Source organism: Sodiomyces alcalophilus, assembly GCF_042370955.1.
Source record: "Sodiomyces alcalophilus JCM 7366 unplaced genomic scaffold ACRALscaffold_4, whole genome shotgun sequence".
NCBI lineage: Eukaryota > Fungi > Ascomycota > Sordariomycetes > Glomerellales > Plectosphaerellaceae > Sodiomyces > Sodiomyces alcalophilus.
In genome coordinates this window covers 4,322,177-4,340,857 of record NW_027263535.1, presented here as the reverse complement: position 1 = coordinate 4,340,857, position 18,681 = coordinate 4,322,177, and the positions used below count along the sequence as shown (strand labels likewise).

Here is an 18,681-nt window from a genome sequence, read left to right as displayed (position 1 = left end):
CTGGGGGGTGGGTGGGGGGGGGGGGTTCCACTCCTGAAACCCGTGTATGTTAGGGAAAGGGAGGCGAATACGTACGATATGTTGGGGTCAACAAGGGAAAATGGGCGCTTGTTGGGTTCTATGAAGGAGAGAGCGCCCCCGGCAGCGGCAGCTGCAGCGAGGACGACCCAGTCAAAGATATACGACGTGACAAGACAAGCTCTCCAATGCCGGTTGTGGCGTTGAGTAGCACCAATGGGACCACTGGGACGGCGTTTGAAGTAGGATTCGCGCATCCTGTTGCACTCTCTGTCCCCTGTGCAAGATCCGAGCTGTTCAAAGGGATCGAATGGAGAATGAAGGGTGGAAAAGCTCACAGTCGAGTAGCTGGGTTGCTGGCTCGCTTGCGTGTGAGGCCTGCCTTCTTCTCCCACCAGATATAATGTACGTTGTAAGCTCGAAATATTATATACTCCGTAAACATAAACAACCAAGGGAAGAAGCAGAGTGATTAGGTAGGACGCCACAAGGGAGAAAGTAATCCTTTAAGCTTACCACTGTATTTAACGTGGGCTGTACGTCACCCGCGTAGCTCTTGCAATGTTCGGGGATTTCGGTATTAGTGGACCCCACTTCTGCCGGTACTTCGTATGTACACTCCGAGAATGCGGCGCGGCGAAGCTACTTACATGGTAATAAAAAGGTATCCGTCTATTAATTACTCCAGCGCGCTAGCACTGGGATATCGCCGTGGCTCTGTAGGGTTTGTGAGGCATCTTGAGACGTCTGATACAAGTGCCGCACGCGCAGGTATACGGTCATCCATCCCTTATTTGAGGAGTACAGTGGCTCGGAATGTTCATCAACGGATTTTAACCCTTATGTGTAGTTGTGGCGGCGGGTTAAGATTTCGGTAGGATTTTGGCTTACGGATATTGACTACTACCCACCTAACACCTTTGGAACACGTCTTTTCACGTCTTTTAGTCAATAGGTAATTACATTACACTTACCATAGCAGACCTTAGGCTAGCAGGTCCTTGGGAAAGCATGCCTTGATTATCAACTCGCAGATCCATCACTGAAACAGCCATACCATACCGGCTTGGTTCCCACGTATCCTGCGTAGTCGCACGCCATCCCGATGGAGCGTCATGCTCCCGAGTAATGGTGGGCAAGGACAAAAGTGGAGGTAAATCAAAGTGAAATAGTAAATCGAGAGACAGAAGCAACAGTGAGCCGATTATACATACCTAAGGAACTCTCTAGGCGGTGGGAACAAGTCCGGTCTGACAACAACGCATGCTCAAACAGCCGCGGAGTTGGATTTCAGTCAAGGGAATAATTAGTGAACAGAACACAATTGGGAGATAGGTTTTTGGTTTCCCTTTCAGGTAGCTGTCAGGGACCGAAGCGACTGTGATCTGGTCATAATGTACGGAATGTATTGATCGTTCCACACCCAAGCACACCCGAACAAACGTATGTACACTACAATTTTTGCCCACAGCAGCAAGCGTCCATTTTCCCCCCATGTTGACCTGCCCAAGCAGAGATCTTTGTTTTTCTGACCGTCGACTGACCTGGTTCAAGAGATCAATGGCATTGTCCGGAGCTGTACAACGTACCCGACCCTCAAAACATTCCTGATCTTATCGCACCAAGACGTAAACCACTCCCGCCAAACCCGTCAACATATTTACAAGTTAAACAAACGACGGAAAGAAACAAAAAAAAGCACAGGATAATGTCAGTGCCAAACTCCAGCGAACCAGCCTTCTCGCAGGGCCCCGACTCCAAGCGCCAATCAAAAATAGAAGAGGCAGTCGCGTGCGCACCCCACTGCCATGATGGCCAGTAGAACGAAGCAGCAAAAAGATAAAAAAGACAGACAGCCGACAAAAGACGTGGGAAGATTTGTGTAGCCAACCACGGTGAGAGAACGAGCTAAGAAATCTCCTGTCACAGCTGGCCTGGGCCCGTACATCCCGGATCTGGCCGACCGCCCAGACCGGCGACCCGACACATTCGGTAGGAACTGCGCAGGAGATCGTTGCTGCGCTCATTGCATCTATTACGTCGTAGAAATGTTGACCGTCAATGCTGATCCAATCGTATGCAGAACGCTTCCAGGAATGGTTATGGCCGTGTAGACAATGCCAATATGCCGCTATTAATAGTGATCATAATTGCCCTCCTCCTCTTTTGCAGAGATCTGATCCAGACTGAGATGTGTGTCGGTGATGCCGAAGTGGGCAGCCGTCTTCTTCGCCCATTGTCGGGTAAGGATAGAGGCTGTGTCATTGTCCACATTAGAAACGAGCAGACATCAACGGACGAACAGGCAGTCCTCACCTTTGAGAAATTTCTTGCTGGCATATTTCTTGAAGAATGCCTCGTGCACGACAGGGCGTGCCAGGTAGTCGACCATCAAGCGAACTACAGGCTCAACTTCCTCTTCAGTGTACCCAGCATAGTAGGCAATGGTTGCATCCTTTGGTCACCTGTCAGCAAGCCCGATGGAAAAAGCCCAAGAGGGGACGAGGGAACCCTACCCAATCGCCGCGGTCGAGAATCAGACGGCCTAAGTACATAGCGCCAGCCGCAACGTGACTGGGGCGGAAGGCCAAAAAGCGGTGGTCCAGGAGAGCAATTTCGATAAGATACTTGCCGATAGTACGGCACTGAATATTGTAGTTGTCCGCCTTGGAGATACGACGAAGAAAGTTCATGGGGTTCGGATAACTGAGGTCGTAGTTGAGTGTGCTCAGGAGAAACTGTTCGGCGGACAGGATCTCGCTCTCTGTGAAGCCGTCGTCGGCGATTTTGCGGAAGTTGCCAATGTGCGGAGACATGACTTCCTCGTACTTGGCCGCAATGAACATAGCGGTGACACCGACCAGCTGCAGATTGTTGAGCTGGACCACCTTCTCGGAGAGGAAGCGGTCGATCAGATTGATCGCGAGGAACAGCGTCTCGGGGAGCAAAAGGAAACGCGTATGGACCTCAATGAGCCAGTCGACTAGAATGCCGCGAGTCTTCCACTCTAGCTCATCTTGATGATCCATGTAGTTCGGGTTGGGGATGCAGTTACATTCGATGTCACGAAGGTACTCGAAGATTTCGTTGGCGTACTCAGCGACCATGAGAGGGTCATCGAGGTCTTCGGTATCGAGGTCCTGGACCCCTTCAGGGAAGACATGCTTTGAGGCAACCTGAGTCTCAGTCTCCGTCTCAGTAGCCGGATCCACGGACGCGTAGTCGGCATTCTCGTCGGTCCGGATACGCTTCTCGCCCTCGAGGGTATGAAGCTTTTTCTGGGCCGGCTCGTCGTCTTTTGAAGGAAACTCATCCTTTACGGAAATAGTTGAAGATGTCGCTTTCCGCTTGTGAATGCCGCCCAGAGCTCCGGAACCCGAGCCCGTTCGCTTAACCTCGGGAGCCTTCTTGGGTTCCCTCGCACTTACGGCCGCGCGCGTGGAGGTGGCGCGGGAATGGGTTTTCTGAACACCAGTGGGCTGAGCAGCCTTGGAGACTAGGCCAACTTTGCTGGAAGCCTTTTTACTTTCGCCAGCTTCAACTTTCCCAACGTTGCTCACATCGCCGAGAGCAGCACGTCTCCTCTGAGTACCATGGGTATTCGTGCTCGTGGTCCTCTTGGTTTGTAGTGCCCTCTTGGCTTGGCCTGCATCTTCGGCGTTTTGAGCGGCTGCTTTTGCACGCGTCATGCGGGTGGTACCGCTATTTTCGTCATTCTCCTTGGAGACGAGACGCTGTGAACGAGTAGGCCGGCCCTGCGTGTCAAGTTAGACGGTTGTTGGAACACCACCCTACCACGTGTATTGACACATCATAGGAGACGAGTAATGCCACGAGGGGTGGATACATACGGGAGGCATGTTTGCGACGGTCTTTGATAGGGAAATAGGTTGAAAAAGATAATCCGTGATACGGAGATATCTGCCCTCACGTTAGCCAAGACGACGCGTCTTCCCTTGCGTAAAGTAAAGTAGAGGATGTGTTGAAAAAATCAGGCGGTCGATGGGGACAATGGAGGCCAGAACAGTGATTGACACTGCTTGCCGGAGAGTGCGGGTAGGACATGCTCGCGGGAAGAATACCTTCAGGCCGCAGGATGTTTGCAAGACGACGAAGACACGGACAACGGAATATTTCAGGATGAGGGCCTGATCTGTTCGTCGTCGCGTCAATTCGCGTGCTCAAGACACCTCCGACGGGAGGAGAGAGGATCAATGTGTAGATGCGTGCAAGAGCGAGAGAAGAGAACTGGGATCATAAGAGGTGGAATGGGTAGAAGCGAATATGTTGTTGTTTTGCTGGGAGGGTATGGAGTGTGGTGAAGACGTGGAGTGGGTAATCGTGGTAGTGGGGACTCTCAACTGGGAAATATAGTGGGTACGCACCTTCTGTCCGCCCGTAATCGCGAGGAGGCTGGTCACTATGGATACCGTGACAAGAGACTTGTCTGCTGGACGAAAATGACCGCAGGTGAAGGAACGCGTTTTTTGGTCGTCTGAGATGACTATCCAGCCGTGATGGGCGTCTTTTATGCGGACAATAATCGATTCTGTCGGTATTGTTGACGTTTGGCTGCCACCGTTCGCGATACTTCTTAACCTCGAGGGATCTCCGATTAAGGTGAAATTAATGGTTAGATCGCGCCGACACACAATCTCGCGTTCGTGGAGAATGACTGGGGGTTGAAGGCAGAATATGAGTGAGGTGGAAAAGGGAGAGAGATGGTCGGGGGGAAAATGATCGGGAGACAAAGAAGATGAGGTTGTCGGGGCCCTGTCGTATTGTATTGTAAACGTCTGGAGAAGAGGCGCGACTTTGACTGGACTCTCAGCCGCATTTGCATGGGCGCGGGTGGGGGGGATTGGAGAAAACAGTGGCAATCAACAGACAACGGCAGGGCAACGTCCATTCCATTGGCCATCTTAGCAAGCAACACGATCGGGTCCCAATTTCCCAGCCCCCAGAGCGTGACGTGAAGCACAGCCAAGCGATGTCGCGCCAAATCTGTGGCTTAACGCGACGTGTTGGGCTTGAAAACGGATGTGGCTAGTGAGCTTCCCTTTCCATCAGTGATACCTCAGTAGCTACATGCTATAAGCTATATGCATATAATAATGGCGAGTATTTCTTAGCCAAAACGGGGCGTGGCCGCGACCTGTAGTAGTGTCCGGCAAAATCCCGGATTATCTTGGCCGGCTTGGAAAACACCGTTGAGCAAAAATCTGGGAGCACCGTCTACTGATAACCCACCCGTGACATGCTCAATTGTCCGCGCAACTCTATCAATCGAGCGTTTGTAATATTTCGATAACCACCCTTCTCGCAGTGGCAAACTACACAGCTCACGGAAGTCTCAGGTGCTGAAATGTCGCCCTGAGGAGTCGCCCACCTCGTCTTCATTTGCTACCGCGCACCCTCTCCGACAGGGGCAGAACCTCCAACGGTACGATGGCTCAGCCTCGCATATTTCTGAGGTTCGAGCGCTCCCCAGCCCTCTTCTGCTCAGCAGGTCTCCGTCCTTTCCTTGCACGTCAATTCTCTACGGGATATGCAGCTCGTCAGGCTGCGGGCACTGGTGAAGGCCAGCCGGGTCACTCGGTAGTCAGCGAGTACGCTGCGCCTGATACCAGCACGCCTTCCAATGTGAGAGATTCGGTCATTATGCGCACATACAAACCCCGTACACCCGGCGTCCGTCATCTGAAGCGCCCCATCAACGACCATCTCTGGAAAGGCCGGCCTTTCCTTCCGCTGACGTTCCCCAAAAGGGGTCACGGCAAAGGCGGCCGAAACTCCACCGGAAAGATTACTATCCGACACCGAGGCGGTGGTGCCAAGAGGAGGATTAGGACTGTGGATTTTGATCGTTGGAAAGGAGGCCCGCACATTGTCGACCGAATCGAATACGACCCCGGGCGTAGCGCCCATATCGCCCTCGTTACCAACCAGGTCAATGGTAACAAGAGCTACATCCTTGCTGCCGAGGGTATGAGGGCTGGCGATGTCGTCCAGAGCTATCGTTCGGGCATTCCGAAAGCCTTGCTAGACAGTATGGGAGGAGTCGTTGACCCGGGTATTCTGGCTGCCAAAACTGCGTGGAGGGGCAATTGCCTTCCAATGCATATGATTCCGGTTGGGACGGTCATCTTCAATGTCGGATCAAGGGCCAAGGGTCCCGCCGTCTTTTGCCGTAGTGCAGGAACTCATGCCATTGTCGTCTCCAAGGAGGAAGAGACGAGAGATGACGGAACCAAAGTCATGACTGGCAAGTACGTCACCGTGAGGTTGCAGAGCGGCGAGATTCGGAGAGTCAGCAAGGACGCATGTGCCACGATCGGCGTGGCCAGCAACCCTCATCATCAATACAGGCAACTCGGGAAGGCTGGGAGAAGTCGCTGGCTCAACATCCGACCGACAGTCCGTGGTGTCGCCATGAATTCAGGTCAGTACCTCATCTTTTCTTTCTTCCCTTTTTCTGTTCTCCTAGTCGTGATTGCACGCAAGGCTGGACCTTTGACTGAACCAATGCGTAGTGGACCATCCTCACGGTGGTGGCCGCGGCAAGTCCAAGGGTAATCGCCATCCCACAAGTCCTTGGGGCACACCGGTATGTTAGCTTCTTTTGCTTTAGCCCAGTCTCGCTTGTGTGTTCCCCTTCAGTTTCCGCACAATCATGCTAACCACCCGAATCACCACGTATTAGTCCAAGGGCGGCTACAAAACTCGTCGGAAGCACAACTTCAATAAGTGGGTTATCGAAGCCCGTGTCCGAAACATGGGGAAGAGGCGGGACAAGCAGTCAAAGGGCGACTGAGCCAGATGAATTTGGCCCAATGCCTAGGATTCGATCATTCGTCTTTCTATGAATGAGACGGCGATGGGGCAGTGGCATGTATTATTACTGTAGTACTGGGTGTCTGTATAGCTTTTCCGAGGGGGAGAAACATGTCCGCAATTGTAAGACTCGATGACACGTTCCCTGTGCCGCCCTCTTCACTTTCCAGTGCACCTAGAACCTCGACATCATTCCATGTTCTCTACCCAGCTCCAGGGCACACCTCTCCGTAAGGCATCATTCGTAATGCGTGAAAAGGGCATGACTTCAGAGCCATATTCCTTATCGCACCGCACTCAACAGGCGCGGTGACCCGACTTCAAAAGGCAGCGCAACCATGATTCGGCATGCCCCGTAACTTTGTTTCTACAACCTCGGGTGCAGAATAAATCGCTGGTGAAATGACGCGAGCAACTCCTAACAGACGTTCGAAAAAGTCTGGCATCCGTCCGCTTATAATGACCAACCCCCATCTGTCTAACGACGTGCAGTAGGTGGTCCCAAAACTCCTTACGCCGCCATAAATGATAAAAGGATCAGCAGCTTCCACGCGGAAAAGAGAGCCAATTGCCCACTTCGTCAGTGGTGGCCGTGACTCGGTGCCCGGGGCGCGGTCTCGTCAGACTTATGCCATGCGTTCCTCAACGCCTCCCCAGTAAACGATAGGGCGAGGCTCAAGAATGTCCAAGTCGCTCCCGAATTTGTTGCGTTCCTCTTCCATGCCGAGGATGGAAGGCTGCCGAAAGATGATGCTGTTGACGGTGCGTGCTTGTGATGACGCGACGCTGCGATAGGAGCTGCGGCCACTGCTTACTTGCGATGATGTCGAGGAGCGCCTAGAGGAAGTACGTAGTGCCATCATGGCTTGCAAGTATGGGGATTGCATGTCTATTTGGTTCGATGCTCTTGGGGGTTCGCCCGGCGGGGTATATCGCCCAAACGTCTCGCTTGCACCAAGGTGCCTTGACCTTTTCCAAAGTCGTGGCAGGTGAAGATACTTTGTACTTGGAAACAGCCGTACGGATGAGAGGCGAGAGACGGAGTTGAAAGGTTGGATAACAAACGCCGAGAGAGAACCACGCACAGCCAGCTGTCCGGGATATATGACAAGAAGGTATGGAGTTGAGCGAGCGACAAAAAGTTTGGATGGGGCGTCGTCAATACTGATGGAGGTCGTTGGGAATGTAAACTTGGGTAGGACGTTCCTTTTCGATTCTAATATAATATACCAATAAATCGGACGAGATTCCTTTCTGGAATGATTTCCCAGGAGGTGGAAGTGAAGGTGAAGCTGGGACAAGCGACGGGTCAAAGCCCAGCATAATCTGCAACCCCTGCCCCTGAGTACAACGTACGTATGTACAACGTATGTTGCACACTACTTTGTAAGGCACCTGGTCAAAAGATATAGAGAAATGACTTCATTCCAATCCGCGTCTGTCGGTTTCACTCAGCCTCATCCAGTTCAGCATTAGTTTCAACTGAATATGGTCTTGTTCCCTCAGAGGCTATATCTTAGGTATGGGATTTGAAGCGGTCCGCGAAAGTTATAAATAAGTACACTTTTAGGTACAGAGTACATAAGGTCACGCACGGTAGGTACCTACTTCGTATGTACACTATTATCGATCTTATGAGGTACTTTTTAGCCCTGTCGCCGCTCCATTGCGGTTTCATGTCAATGATGAGACTCTTCTGCGACTTCGTCGGAAAGATTACGAGACACGCACAGATTATCGTGGCCCACAGGGGCCAAGCCGACAGGTCACCTAGCCGGACACGGCACGGTTAATGCTTTGTACCATCTGCCATGGACGTAGGCCGCCGCGGTTGAGGGTGGTCTTTTTCTTGTGGGTTAGGCAAGTCTGGATCCCAACTGGCCGACTGGCTCAATCGGTAGAGCGTCTGACTACGATCGATTTGTCTTGTGAAAAGAGACGAAAATCGTCCGGGTTGTTTATCAGGAGGCTGCAGGTTCGAGTCCTGCGTCGGTCATCATGTTCACAGGTTCTCGTATCGAAAGCGAGAACCGGAGACATTCAAGGGGTTTCTTTTTATATCATCTCTTTTTTTTTTTCTCTTTTTTTTTCTTTCCCTTGCTTGCTTCGTTAATTGGGTGAGGCTGCGCGGTGGCAACAAGCTAAGCGTGAGAGATGTTGCACCAGGCAAGCAGACTCCCCCACACCGATCCATTAATAGCAAGTGAGCGTACCCTGTGATTGGTGAGTGGGACAATGAGTCGTACGGAGACAAAGGGGTCCGTGTTTGGCATCGACTTCTACCATGTAAAGAAAGCTGTTATATTTACACCTCCAACGCCATGCTCGAGTTAACAACCATACGGAAGATAACAGGGATTCAACGCTATGACAGTACACTCAAAAATAGCTCAATACTCCCTCCAATCCTGTCTGCGCATCGTCGCGCTTCTTCGGATACTTTCTACCCAGACAGAGTCGTCCAAGATATCGTTAACCTGGGAGGGACTGACAACACTTGTCCGGCGACTAGTTTCTCTGGACAGCGAGCCTGGCTCTAACAACTCGAAACTGAATGCCGAGGGTGCTGACTGATGCTGCGGGGACGACGGGCTGGACCGAGGCATGCTGAGAGGATGCGGTGATGTCGATTCATGAAGAGACGAACCCCTGTTAGTGTCTGACCAGCTCCTTCGGCGTGCTCTGGCTGCGTCGTCGGCGCTTAGCATAGACGTCTGTGTCTGTGCCCTTTCGCGCGGAGTCGTGGTTTGCCCTTCGTCAGTTTCACTTTCGTCGTCCACGAGGATATCTGGAATATCAAGCTGCGGGACAGCCGTCATGCGTCCGGCTCGCTTGCGTTCCATATGCCTTTTAAATTGCCTCGAGTAATACCTTTATTTCCAAGGCTACTCAGTCTTTGACGTCTTATTCGATATAGGATGTTGGCCGTTTTACTTACCAGGTGTCAAAGAAACCAAGCACGATCCTTCGGCGTACTTCCTCGTCCACTCTCTGCAGTCTCGCTCGCCGGCGCAAGAATTCCTCAAGTCTGAAGCCAACGGGCAGAAATCCTGGTGAGCGCTGGGTCCGTGACATGCATCTGATTTGACCATAGGGATTCTCCGGCTTACCTCAGGCTTTTGCTGTCACTGATGATGTTGTAATGCGCCAAGATCATAAGTACTGTCGTGAATGCAATCCCTCTGTCGGGGTCTGCCGAGACCATGACTTCCTCAAAAAATATATTGAATCGCCGGCGTCGTTCGCGAACTTTAGTGACGTCAATCTGGGCTAGCCGCCTATTGAGTCGGTCGATATCGACGCCGCTGACGGCGCTCATCGTCGCGATGGAAGTATGCCTGGAAGGAGACGGGTCATTGCGGACATCCTCCAATATTCGGCTAACAGAGTCATCCGCATCGTAGATGCGCATCTCGAAGACCCCGGAAAGCTCGCCGAGAAGGCGCGGGAAGGCCTCCTTGCTGATGAACCCCGTCCCCGCGGGGTCAACACTTCGCCATGCTTCCTTGAAGCGGCGGATCTCGTCGCGATCAACAGCCGCGATGCCGCTCGAGCGTTGATATACGTAGCTAAAACTCTCGTATATGAGTGAGACGAAGAGGTTGACAAAGATGTACATGCTGAGGATGTTCCAGAGCACGAAGAGGAACCGAGCCCAGGGTTTGCTGCCGCAATCGCTCTGAAAAAAGTCAGGATCGTCGACACAAAAAGGCGGCTCTATGTTGGCGAAGTCTTCCATGACGATGTTCCAGCCCTCACCCGCGCTCATGCGGAAGAGTAATATAAGAGCGTGCGGCACGGTTCGAAAGTTGATATGGCCCGTTTCGTCTGAACCGAACCGTGTCAAGCTGAAGGCCTGCGTAAGCGCGATGGCGAAGACGAGATAAAAGACAAACCAAGTGGCAAGCAAGTTTCCAATGGCAGGGAGACTCGCCGCCGCTGTCTTGAATAATTGGTCCAACGCATCGTTTCGTGGGATGAGAAGAAGCACAATGGCAACCAGGAAGGCCTTGTGAACTAGAACGTAAATCTCGCCTTCCAGTATGACTTCGCCCTTGGATGCGCGGAGTGCAACCGCGACGGTCGTCGAGATAAAGGCGCCTCCGACGGCTATAAGGGAGTATACGTCCCAAGAGCTCCTGCGAAACCTAGCCCACCCGAGTCCCACAAGGCGGATGACGACATTCGCCATGTAGACCAGTACCAAAACCAGGAAAAGAAACTCCCTCGTTCTGGACCACCATCGGGGTTCCTGGCGGAATTCCATCATGAGCAGGATGAGGTGTAAAACCAGAACGGCCGTCATCCCCTGGTACCACATGCCCCTCTTCTCGATGGCACGCTTGTGGCACCACTTCTTCCACGTCTTCTCAGATTCGTCATAGGAAGTCTTCGAAGGTGAAACCTGTCGCAGTAGCTTCCGGAGCTCAAGCCACGACCGTTGTTCCGCTGTCAGAAATGCAACGCCAGTCTGTTCGGTATAGTTGCGCATGAATACGGCGATAAACAGAGTGAGCACAAACACAGTTCCCAATAAGTTGTAAACCACGAAAAATATCGCGTTCCCCTGTGCCGCCAAGCGCTGTGGTTGCAGGCCGCGGCCAGTGATGGCTTGGGCCGCAAACGACACGTCCACCCAGCCCTCTTGACTCAATATCGAGAAGAGAACAAAGATGGAGTTCCCAAAGTCGTCAAAGTTGAAATAGTCATTGGAGGCGGAGCGAGGGGCCAGCATGGGCCAGTCATCGTTGAACGGGGTGCTGTTAAACTCGCCATAGCAGTCCGTGAGAGAAACGATGGCGCCATTGTCGTCGTCGTTGCATGAGATCATGAGTCCGTTGAAGAGATTCAGGCCGTAGATGGCAAATGGAACGAGCAGCGAGATGGAGACGAAAGCAGCCTAATAGAAGTGTCAGCCCTATCCGTGACGCCGAGAGGCCAGATCCATACATACGCTGACGATCTTCCACCAGCCGACGATAATGAGAGAGTGAAACGTGTCCCTCGCACTGTTGCTGACGTTGAGCAACCGTAGAGCTCGCAAAGCCTTGACTGCGCCGATAGCCCTCGAGATTTCTCCGTCTTGAAGGAGCAAGGTACCAACATTAATCAAGAGTGTGATGAGAACTGCACTGTCTATGATGCCCCATGAGCTGCGGTAGTACGCATTAGGCGTAAAGAAGAACCCGTCCGCAATGACCTTGATAGCAGCTTCGGCCAGGAAAACCGCGGCAAATGCAATGTCTGTCCAGATATACCAGGTAATCGAGACGTCCGGGTATCGCTCCCGATACTGTTTCTGATACAACGGTGTAGTGACGCAGGCGATGACGACCATGGCAACAATGGCTGCGTAGACGATGACACTGAAGGTATACCAAGCCATCTTATTCGGCTCGACGCCATCAAATCGTTCACTTCCCCGTCCTGGCCCAACTAGCCTTTGGCATGCCCGGCGAATAGGGTTCTTAGGCGGGAAGATGAACAGGGCATTGTTGTAGGTTGGATGGCGGGCTAGGTACTCCCTCTGTGCCTTGCGACGCGCAGATGTTGCAGAGACGGCTTGCCGAGCCATCTGCCGCGGGTCGAGCGTGTCATTCGGCCCTTCGAATCTGATGTTTGAATAGAAGGGATTGGGCTCCCTTCCGCTTAAGCGTGCGACAACCTTGCCCCACCAATTGGAGATAAAACCAGGCTGGACGTCGCCCACGGCTAGAGTTGTTGTTCGGGTAGGGAGCTGGGGCGGCTCGTCCCCATTAGCAGCGTCATGTGATGTATTGCTTGGATCGTCCAGGAAATCATGCACAACTGCGTCCTTCAAGAGCATTTCCATCATGGCCGGGCCATAGTCCAGGGGGTCTTTCTTTCTCCGTGCCCGGCCAAAGGTGAAAATATTGGAGAGCGCAAGATTGTTCGATGACTTGCCCAGCTCTTTTTTTTGGAGGAATGCCTTAACCTGCTCCAGGCGCTTCTCATCCTCACTGACATCGAAATTCTCATGAATGAGAGCAATGAACATGTTAATGACAATGAAGAAGGACAGGACAAACCAACCGATCAGAAACACCGCGCCAATCCAGTGTGTGTTGACTGGGGACAGGGTCTCGGTAACAGTATACAGAATACTGGTCCAGTCTTCGCTCGAAAGAATCTGCCACATGCCGAGGAACGAGTTATAGATGGAGAAGAACGATATATCCTCATCCTCGGACAACTCTCCACGAAACAGCTGGACAGCCAAAATAGCCACAATGAATGTCATGAGGAAGACGAATAGGATCAGATTTCCAATGCCCGTCGCATTGCCGACAACCCGTCTGATTAATTTTCCGGTCATCGGAACAGCCAGGACAACACGATACACTCGAAGTATTTGGAAAATCGTAAGCCATGCATACACCTGTCCTGATGTTCTTATTGGCGGGATCAGGATGATGGAAGTCGCAATGGCGAGGAATAAGTCGAACAGATTCCGCCAGCTCTGATGAAATGAGCGCCAGTCTGCCAAGAATCGAATGGCAATCTCCACGTCAAGAAGTATGGTAGTGACGAGCTCGGTAATATCAATGAACCGAGCACGGTTATCCGACATGGTCGCGCTCCGAAAGCATTGAGCTAATAGCCCCAGGGAAATGACCGCTGTCCAGATCAGATGCGTTTTATCGTAGATCCGCTGCAAGCGTGATATCCTCTTCGGCCGTTTGTCTTCGTGGGGCTGTGCCAGAGGCTCTCGATCCACCGCGAAGGCACTGGCCCGGCTCTCTTCCCGAATGACCTGAAAAGATGAAGTGATTACCGCGATTAGCAGATTGGTGAGCCAGAGAAGGAGGATCATGGTCGCGCCGGCGGTGAAGAGCGCCGCTGCTAGATAGTCCGACTCGGTCGTATAGTACATTATATCAGTGAAGGTATTCGAGCTGATGATGACGAAAACCATCTCCAGCGACTGAAAGATATTGTCGAAGCTCACAGTGCCTCCAAACGGATTGTCACCTTGAAGGCAGATGGAACCGCGTGGGCATATGAAACCTTTGGCTTTAAGGCTTCCATAGGCCAGATTAGACAGCGTGTTTTCGTCCTGGGCAAATACCCAGGGTTCGGGCTTCTCTGTCGTCTCATTGATGTGTCCCCCGCAGAATTGAAACTCGTTGACGAAAGCCCTTGACCTGTCTGTTGCAGCTTCGGGGTCTAACCAGACACATTGGCGGCTTAGGCTTGACTTGAAGCTTTGTACACCTATAATGGCAAAGAGCAGCCAGAAAAAGGATATGAGAAACGCGATTCTGACAAGAAGTGGCGCTGCTTTTTTTAAGCTGCCAAGGATGATCTATGGACCACGAGTTAGAAATATGATCACAGCTGCTAAGGGACGTGATAATCACTAACAGCAGTGCCGTTCGTCAAGGCAAGCAGCCTTAGGATGCGCAAGCAGCTGATCATGCGAAAGACGTAGAGGTGATGTTCACTCTCCAAGCCTGTAACTGATAAGAAGAATGTCACCCAGTAAGAAATAACCGCTAAAAAGTCCAGGCGATTGAAGGAATGGCGCATGAATGCCCGCCGTGCAAGTTGATAACGCTGCTGTTCCTCGACGGTCTGTGGCAGAGGCTGGCCTTGCATGAAGGTGAAGGACCTGGAAAAAGCTGATGGCCCAAGGTTGATCTGTCGCGGTGCCTTGACGGACTTCTGTCGCTGAGGCTGAAAAAGCGCCCTGTACTGATCTGCAACAGCAGCCCGGACCCCTCTTTTGCGATCGATAGTGCTATATTCGGAGGCATTGAGAATGAAACCCGACACAATGATACGTGCCATAAGCTCCAGGGTGAAGATGATGAACAGGCACAGCATGGCGTAGTCTATCCATGTGGTGCCCCAAGTTGATGGTCGCCCATTCCCAGGTTCAAACACGTTGGGAGCCGCTTCAACCGTCAAGAGAACCATTTGCAAAACGATAAGAATCAGAATTATGGGCTCCGTGAAGGGATGTACTAGCAGATCACAGAGCCTCCTGCGTACAACGTTTTCTGGGCCGAATATGCCGAGTGACTTTCCCTTGAGGGGATTTCGCATTGAGGATCGGGGTTGAATCGGAGGAGAAGGCTCTGGAGTGATAGATGTGTGCTGATTGCTTTTCTCGCCAGTAGCGTGGAAGACCTGCGATGGATAAGATGTGTCCAGCACCATAGGCGTCGGGCCCATCTGTCCTTGTCGGTGACCCTCACCGGGCGACCCAGATCGACGGTGTGAGAACCTGCGATCAAATGACTCGCCTTCGCCGCTTATATTCACCACGCGCTGGGACATGGCACGAACTATAGAACCTGCGCGGTAGAGCGCATCAGAGGTGGAAGGAGACCGAGATCTCTGATTGGGGGAAGGAGCAAGTGAGTGCCCATGGCCGAGCCGACCAACCCCAGTGCCGTCAGACTCCAGACCCAAGCCAAAAGACCCGACATTGCGATTCTGCGACGCAGTATCGTCCAAATCCGAGACGGTTTGGAAGCTATCCCTGCCCCTTCCCTCGGCGTCCGGCGCACTCAGGGATCCAGAAATAGGCTGTGCTCGCGAAGTCAGCGGGACACTGTCCGACTCAAAGAAATCGGGATTTGTAGGCTCATCAAGGTAGTGCGAGTCGCCGCTGTGTAGGTCCGGAGATGGTGTTCGTCGAGGTAGAGCTCGTGCCGGTTGATGGATATCGGGTGGGAGAGCAAACTGCAATGCCGTCGGATCTATGGGAGAGTCATGGCCAACAACGTCGTCATCTGATCGACTTCCAAGCGACTCTCCCCAATAAGACGTGGGAGCTGGTTCTTCGCTTGGAGAAGCGGAGGAAGTGGCAGAAGGGCCTTCACGGACGACGTCACCTGGAGGCAATCGGAGGCGGTTCTGGTCAGAAACCGACCGCGTACCAGGCCCCGGGGCCATTTCAAAACGCGCAAGCTACGACGAGAGACTAGTTGTTCTTCTGACGGATGAAGTGAATCCTTCGTCTACCAGCGAGCATCGCATATGTGGTGTGTAGTGCCAACGGGCGAAATTGGGACGTCAGGGAGGAACCGGTCGGCTTGCTTAACAACTCCGCGATTGCATGGCCGATCAACGCGTTGGCATACACGCAGGGGTAGTCGTAGCCTACGAGAAACACGACGGCATCTGTTATTAAACGATCCGACGGCCAAATCGATGACAAGTGTCTTGGAATCTGCAACTTACCCACGGGAAGGACCTCTCCGCTTAAGTTAGGCCCCGTTCGATAATTTTATCAATGGGTTAAAGAAGTTTTAATATGCATAAGATATAGAATTACATACCCAGTGGTAACAAAAGCATCCCGTATATAATAATCTTAATATAATAAACTATTTTGTTTTTACTAATATCTTATACTTATATTATTAAGTACTATATTTATATAAGGGTCGAGTTATGATTATATAATAATATATTATAGTTTTATTTCGTAAATGCTATTAAAGTAAAAAGATATTTCTTAGCTACTAATAATCTTTAATAATACTGTTTCTGTAATTATAATAGGGAAACTTTAACAGGCCCCTAATTCCTAATAGCAGGCCCTCACTAAGTGGGTCATGACTTCACAAGTTCTCTTACATACAAACAGCCCATTTTTCTATACTAAAACGGGGTCTCCCGCTACGTAGGTATAAGCAGTTATATTTATACTAATTTAATTAAATTATATATAAAATTATAATACAGCTAGCTAGCTGCCTACGTGCCTTTATAAAAGTAGGCGTAATTATCACACGCCTACCTTTTTATATCCTAACCTCTTCTATTACACTATCCACAACTATCGCGATAGAACGACCCTATAGCCCAGGGCCACCTGCCGGCTCTATCTATAGCATACTTTCTAAGGCTTAGCAAGGTATATAGACCCACGCCTTTATTAACGGTTACTCCCTCGTTATTAAGTTCTAGTATCCGAATAGCAGTAATCCAGTGCGTATCACGTATCGCTACGGAAAAGGGCGGGTAGCTACGCCTTAAGGATCCTTGGAAATCCCTGTAAGTAAGCGTAGGAAGACCTCCACTTAGATAATAAACTGCCCCTTTAGGATTAACGTTAAGAGATAACGTGATAGTAGATGGGTAGTAAAGGAGATACGTGGTCGTGATAGTAATAAAGGAGCCTCCTCTTATAACCACCTATAGGTTAAAGCAGCTACCTTCTTAGCCTTTTATTCCTAGAGCCTCTCGTTATATAAAGATAAGGTTATTAACCTATAGAATACTGGTATTCGGCCCTAGTAGATTATAACCAGGCTTAGGAACCCGGAAGGCGAAGGAAAGCAGCCTTTTTAGGTAACCTATATAGATATCGTTAACCTGCTTATAAGGCACCGTCGAGATAAGCTTACTAGACGCAGCCCTCTCTAGTGGCTCTATAAGGTATCGCGTATATCGATCGCTTTTCCCCCCTTTTATATTAGAAACCCTACTAACTACTGCTATTTTTATAGTAACTTAATAACGACTTAAGCTTCTTTTACCACGATCTCCGAGATAATATAGGCCGCGTATAGTGCCTCTTTATTACTCCATAAATAACTGTTCCACTTCTTCGGCAGTTACCTAATATCCTGTTAATGGATTATACCTATAAGACTAATAGGTTTAATATACCTCTTTTTAGTATCTATAGCATTATGCCTTTTCGGAAGGCGTTCTAAGTTACCTGCGTTTTCCTGCCTAAAGAGACTAAGGCTTAATATAGCTAGGCTTTAGACTGCCTCTCTTAGTTCTTAGGCAATGATTTTCCTTGCCTATGCTATATTATTATAGATCGTGAGCTTACCCTAATAAACGCTCTACGAAAGAACCTAATACTAGGCTTAGCCTACTTGATCTTATATAGATAGCACGTTAACACGAATATAATCGCTAAGACTAAGAGGTTCTTCCTAAAAGCTATACGAATAAGTAGTGGTTAAGTTAAACGCCACTTATAGTTTATTATTTTCCTTTAGGCCTAGAATATCTTAATTAGTTACGGTATAGAAAAAGAGTTTAACGAATAGCTAGCCGACTTCTAAAATAGTGGCGTCTACCTAGCTAGCGTAGTTAGTTACGCTATAAATACCTGGATCACGCTATAGAAAAAGAAGATCGTCCTATATTAGCTAAACCGAATTCCCTATTTTGGAACTCTTACGATATCGGTTATAGAGTCTTCCTACGCGAGTATTAAGTCCTTCCTTTACTCTTTTATAGGCGACCTTACTATAGTCTTTTAGAAGATACGATTATACTAGCGGAATTAGGAATAAGAGATTATGATCGAGTAAAGTAGGCGTTAAAATAGCGTTCTATTTTTAACGTAATTATCTCTTTTTAGCCTTATTCGGCACTAGCTTATACCTTAAGCCCTTAGTATTCTATAGCGTAAAGAGCTCCTAAGCGTATAATAAATAGGTAATTACCTGCCTTACCTAATCCTTTAAACCCACGGCTTACCCTACTATCACGTGCTCGCTTATTATTTACGCGATAACGAGCCACTTAAGCTTCGATCCTTCGATCGCTACTAGTATTAGGAAAGGGATACTAAAGCTCTAGCTACTAATACAGGTACCCGTCCCTAGGTGCCCTTAGATCCGATACTAGTTCGCGGTAGAGGACGCCTAAGGGGCGCCCTAGAGATATCCAGTTCGAGTCGCGTAAGGGGCCACGGTCGGAATAGTATAAGGAGGCTTTTATCGGGGTTTAAGATTGCCTAGAATAAGGAACGGAACGAAGCAGTTACGCCTCTATTAACGGCACCGCCTGCCCTGCCTAGTATTAATACGTATAAGCCTAGGACTA

General features: G+C 50.4%; 5 protein-coding genes and 1 non-coding gene across 6 annotated transcripts in view; 2 read left to right on the top strand and 4 right to left on the bottom strand.

The window, feature by feature from the left end:
* The window catches only part of ACRALDRAFT_1081874 (uncharacterized protein), a gene marked incomplete at its 3' end in the record, with an annotated part of 1,886 nt that extends 1,429 nt beyond the window's left edge, over positions 1-457 (bottom strand). The window contains exon 1 of the mRNA XM_071019228.1: positions 76-457. Within this exon, the coding sequence (XP_070875171.1) occupies positions 76-275 (200 nt within the window). The 5' untranslated portion in view covers positions 276-457. The remainder of the gene's footprint in view (positions 1-75) is intronic.
* Positions 458-1,402: 945 nt separating this feature from the next.
* ACRALDRAFT_2035182 (uncharacterized protein) lies at positions 1,403-4,362 on the bottom strand. Its single transcript, XM_071020772.1, has 5 exons — positions 4,101-4,362; positions 3,870-3,939; positions 2,535-3,773; positions 2,335-2,473; positions 1,403-2,274 (listed from the first exon to the last, which is right to left on the bottom strand). The coding sequence occupies exons 2-5, from the start codon at positions 3,876-3,878 to the stop codon at positions 2,153-2,155; spliced, it is 1,509 nt and encodes a 502-aa protein (XP_070875170.1). The 5' UTR covers positions 3,879-3,939; positions 4,101-4,362; the 3' UTR covers positions 1,403-2,152.
* Positions 4,363-5,235: 873 nt separating this feature from the next.
* On the top strand, positions 5,236-7,135 carry ACRALDRAFT_1081876 (mitochondrial 54S ribosomal protein uL2m). Its single transcript, XM_071019229.1, has 3 exons — positions 5,236-6,460; positions 6,552-6,625; positions 6,722-7,135. Exons 1-3 carry the CDS (start codon positions 5,467-5,469, stop codon positions 6,830-6,832), a joined length of 1,179 nt encoding a protein of 392 aa, XP_070875169.1. The 5' UTR covers positions 5,236-5,466; the 3' UTR covers positions 6,833-7,135.
* ACRALDRAFT_210649 (uncharacterized protein) lies at positions 6,856-8,435 on the bottom strand (the record flags this gene model as incomplete). Its single annotated transcript, XM_071023298.1, has 9 exons — positions 6,856-6,919; positions 6,964-7,055; positions 7,120-7,148; positions 7,190-7,246; positions 7,280-7,427; positions 7,500-8,016; positions 8,096-8,272; positions 8,304-8,334; positions 8,417-8,435. The coding sequence occupies 9 exons, from the start codon at positions 8,433-8,435 to the stop codon at positions 6,856-6,858; spliced, it is 1,134 nt and encodes a 377-aa protein (XP_070875168.1).
* Positions 8,436-8,731: 296 nt separating this feature from the next.
* Positions 8,732-8,848, top strand: ACRALDRAFT_t165. The gene has a single exon. It is a non-coding gene; the product is annotated as a tRNA-Arg (tRNA).
* Positions 8,849-9,055: 207 nt separating this feature from the next.
* ACRALDRAFT_1042787 (uncharacterized protein) lies at positions 9,056-16,010 on the bottom strand. The gene is made up of 5 exons (XM_071015277.1): positions 14,239-16,010; positions 11,807-14,179; positions 9,963-11,752; positions 9,791-9,880; positions 9,056-9,723 (listed from the first exon to the last, which is right to left on the bottom strand). The coding sequence occupies exons 1-5, from the start codon at positions 15,775-15,777 to the stop codon at positions 9,243-9,245; spliced, it is 6,273 nt and encodes a 2,090-aa protein (XP_070875167.1). The 5' UTR covers positions 15,778-16,010; the 3' UTR covers positions 9,056-9,242.
* Between the last annotated feature and the right edge of the window lie 2,671 nt (positions 16,011-18,681).

Bases quoted from the DNA above. Each gene is read 5' to 3' on its own strand.
- ACRALDRAFT_2035182 (XM_071020772.1), bottom strand. The intron at 2,474-2,534 runs GTAGGGTTCCCT...AGGTGACCAAAG, and splicing joins TTCTCGACCGCGGCGATTGG to GATGCAACCATTGCCTACTA. The intron at 2,275-2,334 runs GTGAGGACTGCC...ACAATGACACAG, and splicing joins CAGCAAGAAATTTCTCAAAG to CCTCTATCCTTACCCGACAA.
- ACRALDRAFT_1081876 (XM_071019229.1), top strand. From the start codon at position 5,467: ATGGCTCAGCCTCGCATATTTCTGAGGTTCGAGCGCTCCCCAGCCCTC. The intron at 6,461-6,551 runs GTCAGTACCTCA...ACCAATGCGTAG, and splicing joins TGGTGTCGCCATGAATTCAG to TGGACCATCCTCACGGTGGT. The intron at 6,626-6,721 runs GTATGTTAGCTT...ACCACGTATTAG, and splicing joins CAAGTCCTTGGGGCACACCG to TCCAAGGGCGGCTACAAAAC.
- ACRALDRAFT_1042787 (XM_071015277.1), bottom strand. From the start codon at position 15,777: ATGGCCCCGGGGCCTGGTACGCGGTCGGTTTCTGACCAGAACCGCCTC. The intron at 9,881-9,962 runs GTAAGCCGGAGA...CGTTGGCTTCAG, and splicing joins AGTGACAGCAAAAGCCTGAG to ACTTGAGGAATTCTTGCGCC. The intron at 9,724-9,790 runs GTAAGTAAAACG...TTGGAAATAAAG, and splicing joins CTTGGTTTCTTTGACACCTG to GTATTACTCGAGGCAATTTA.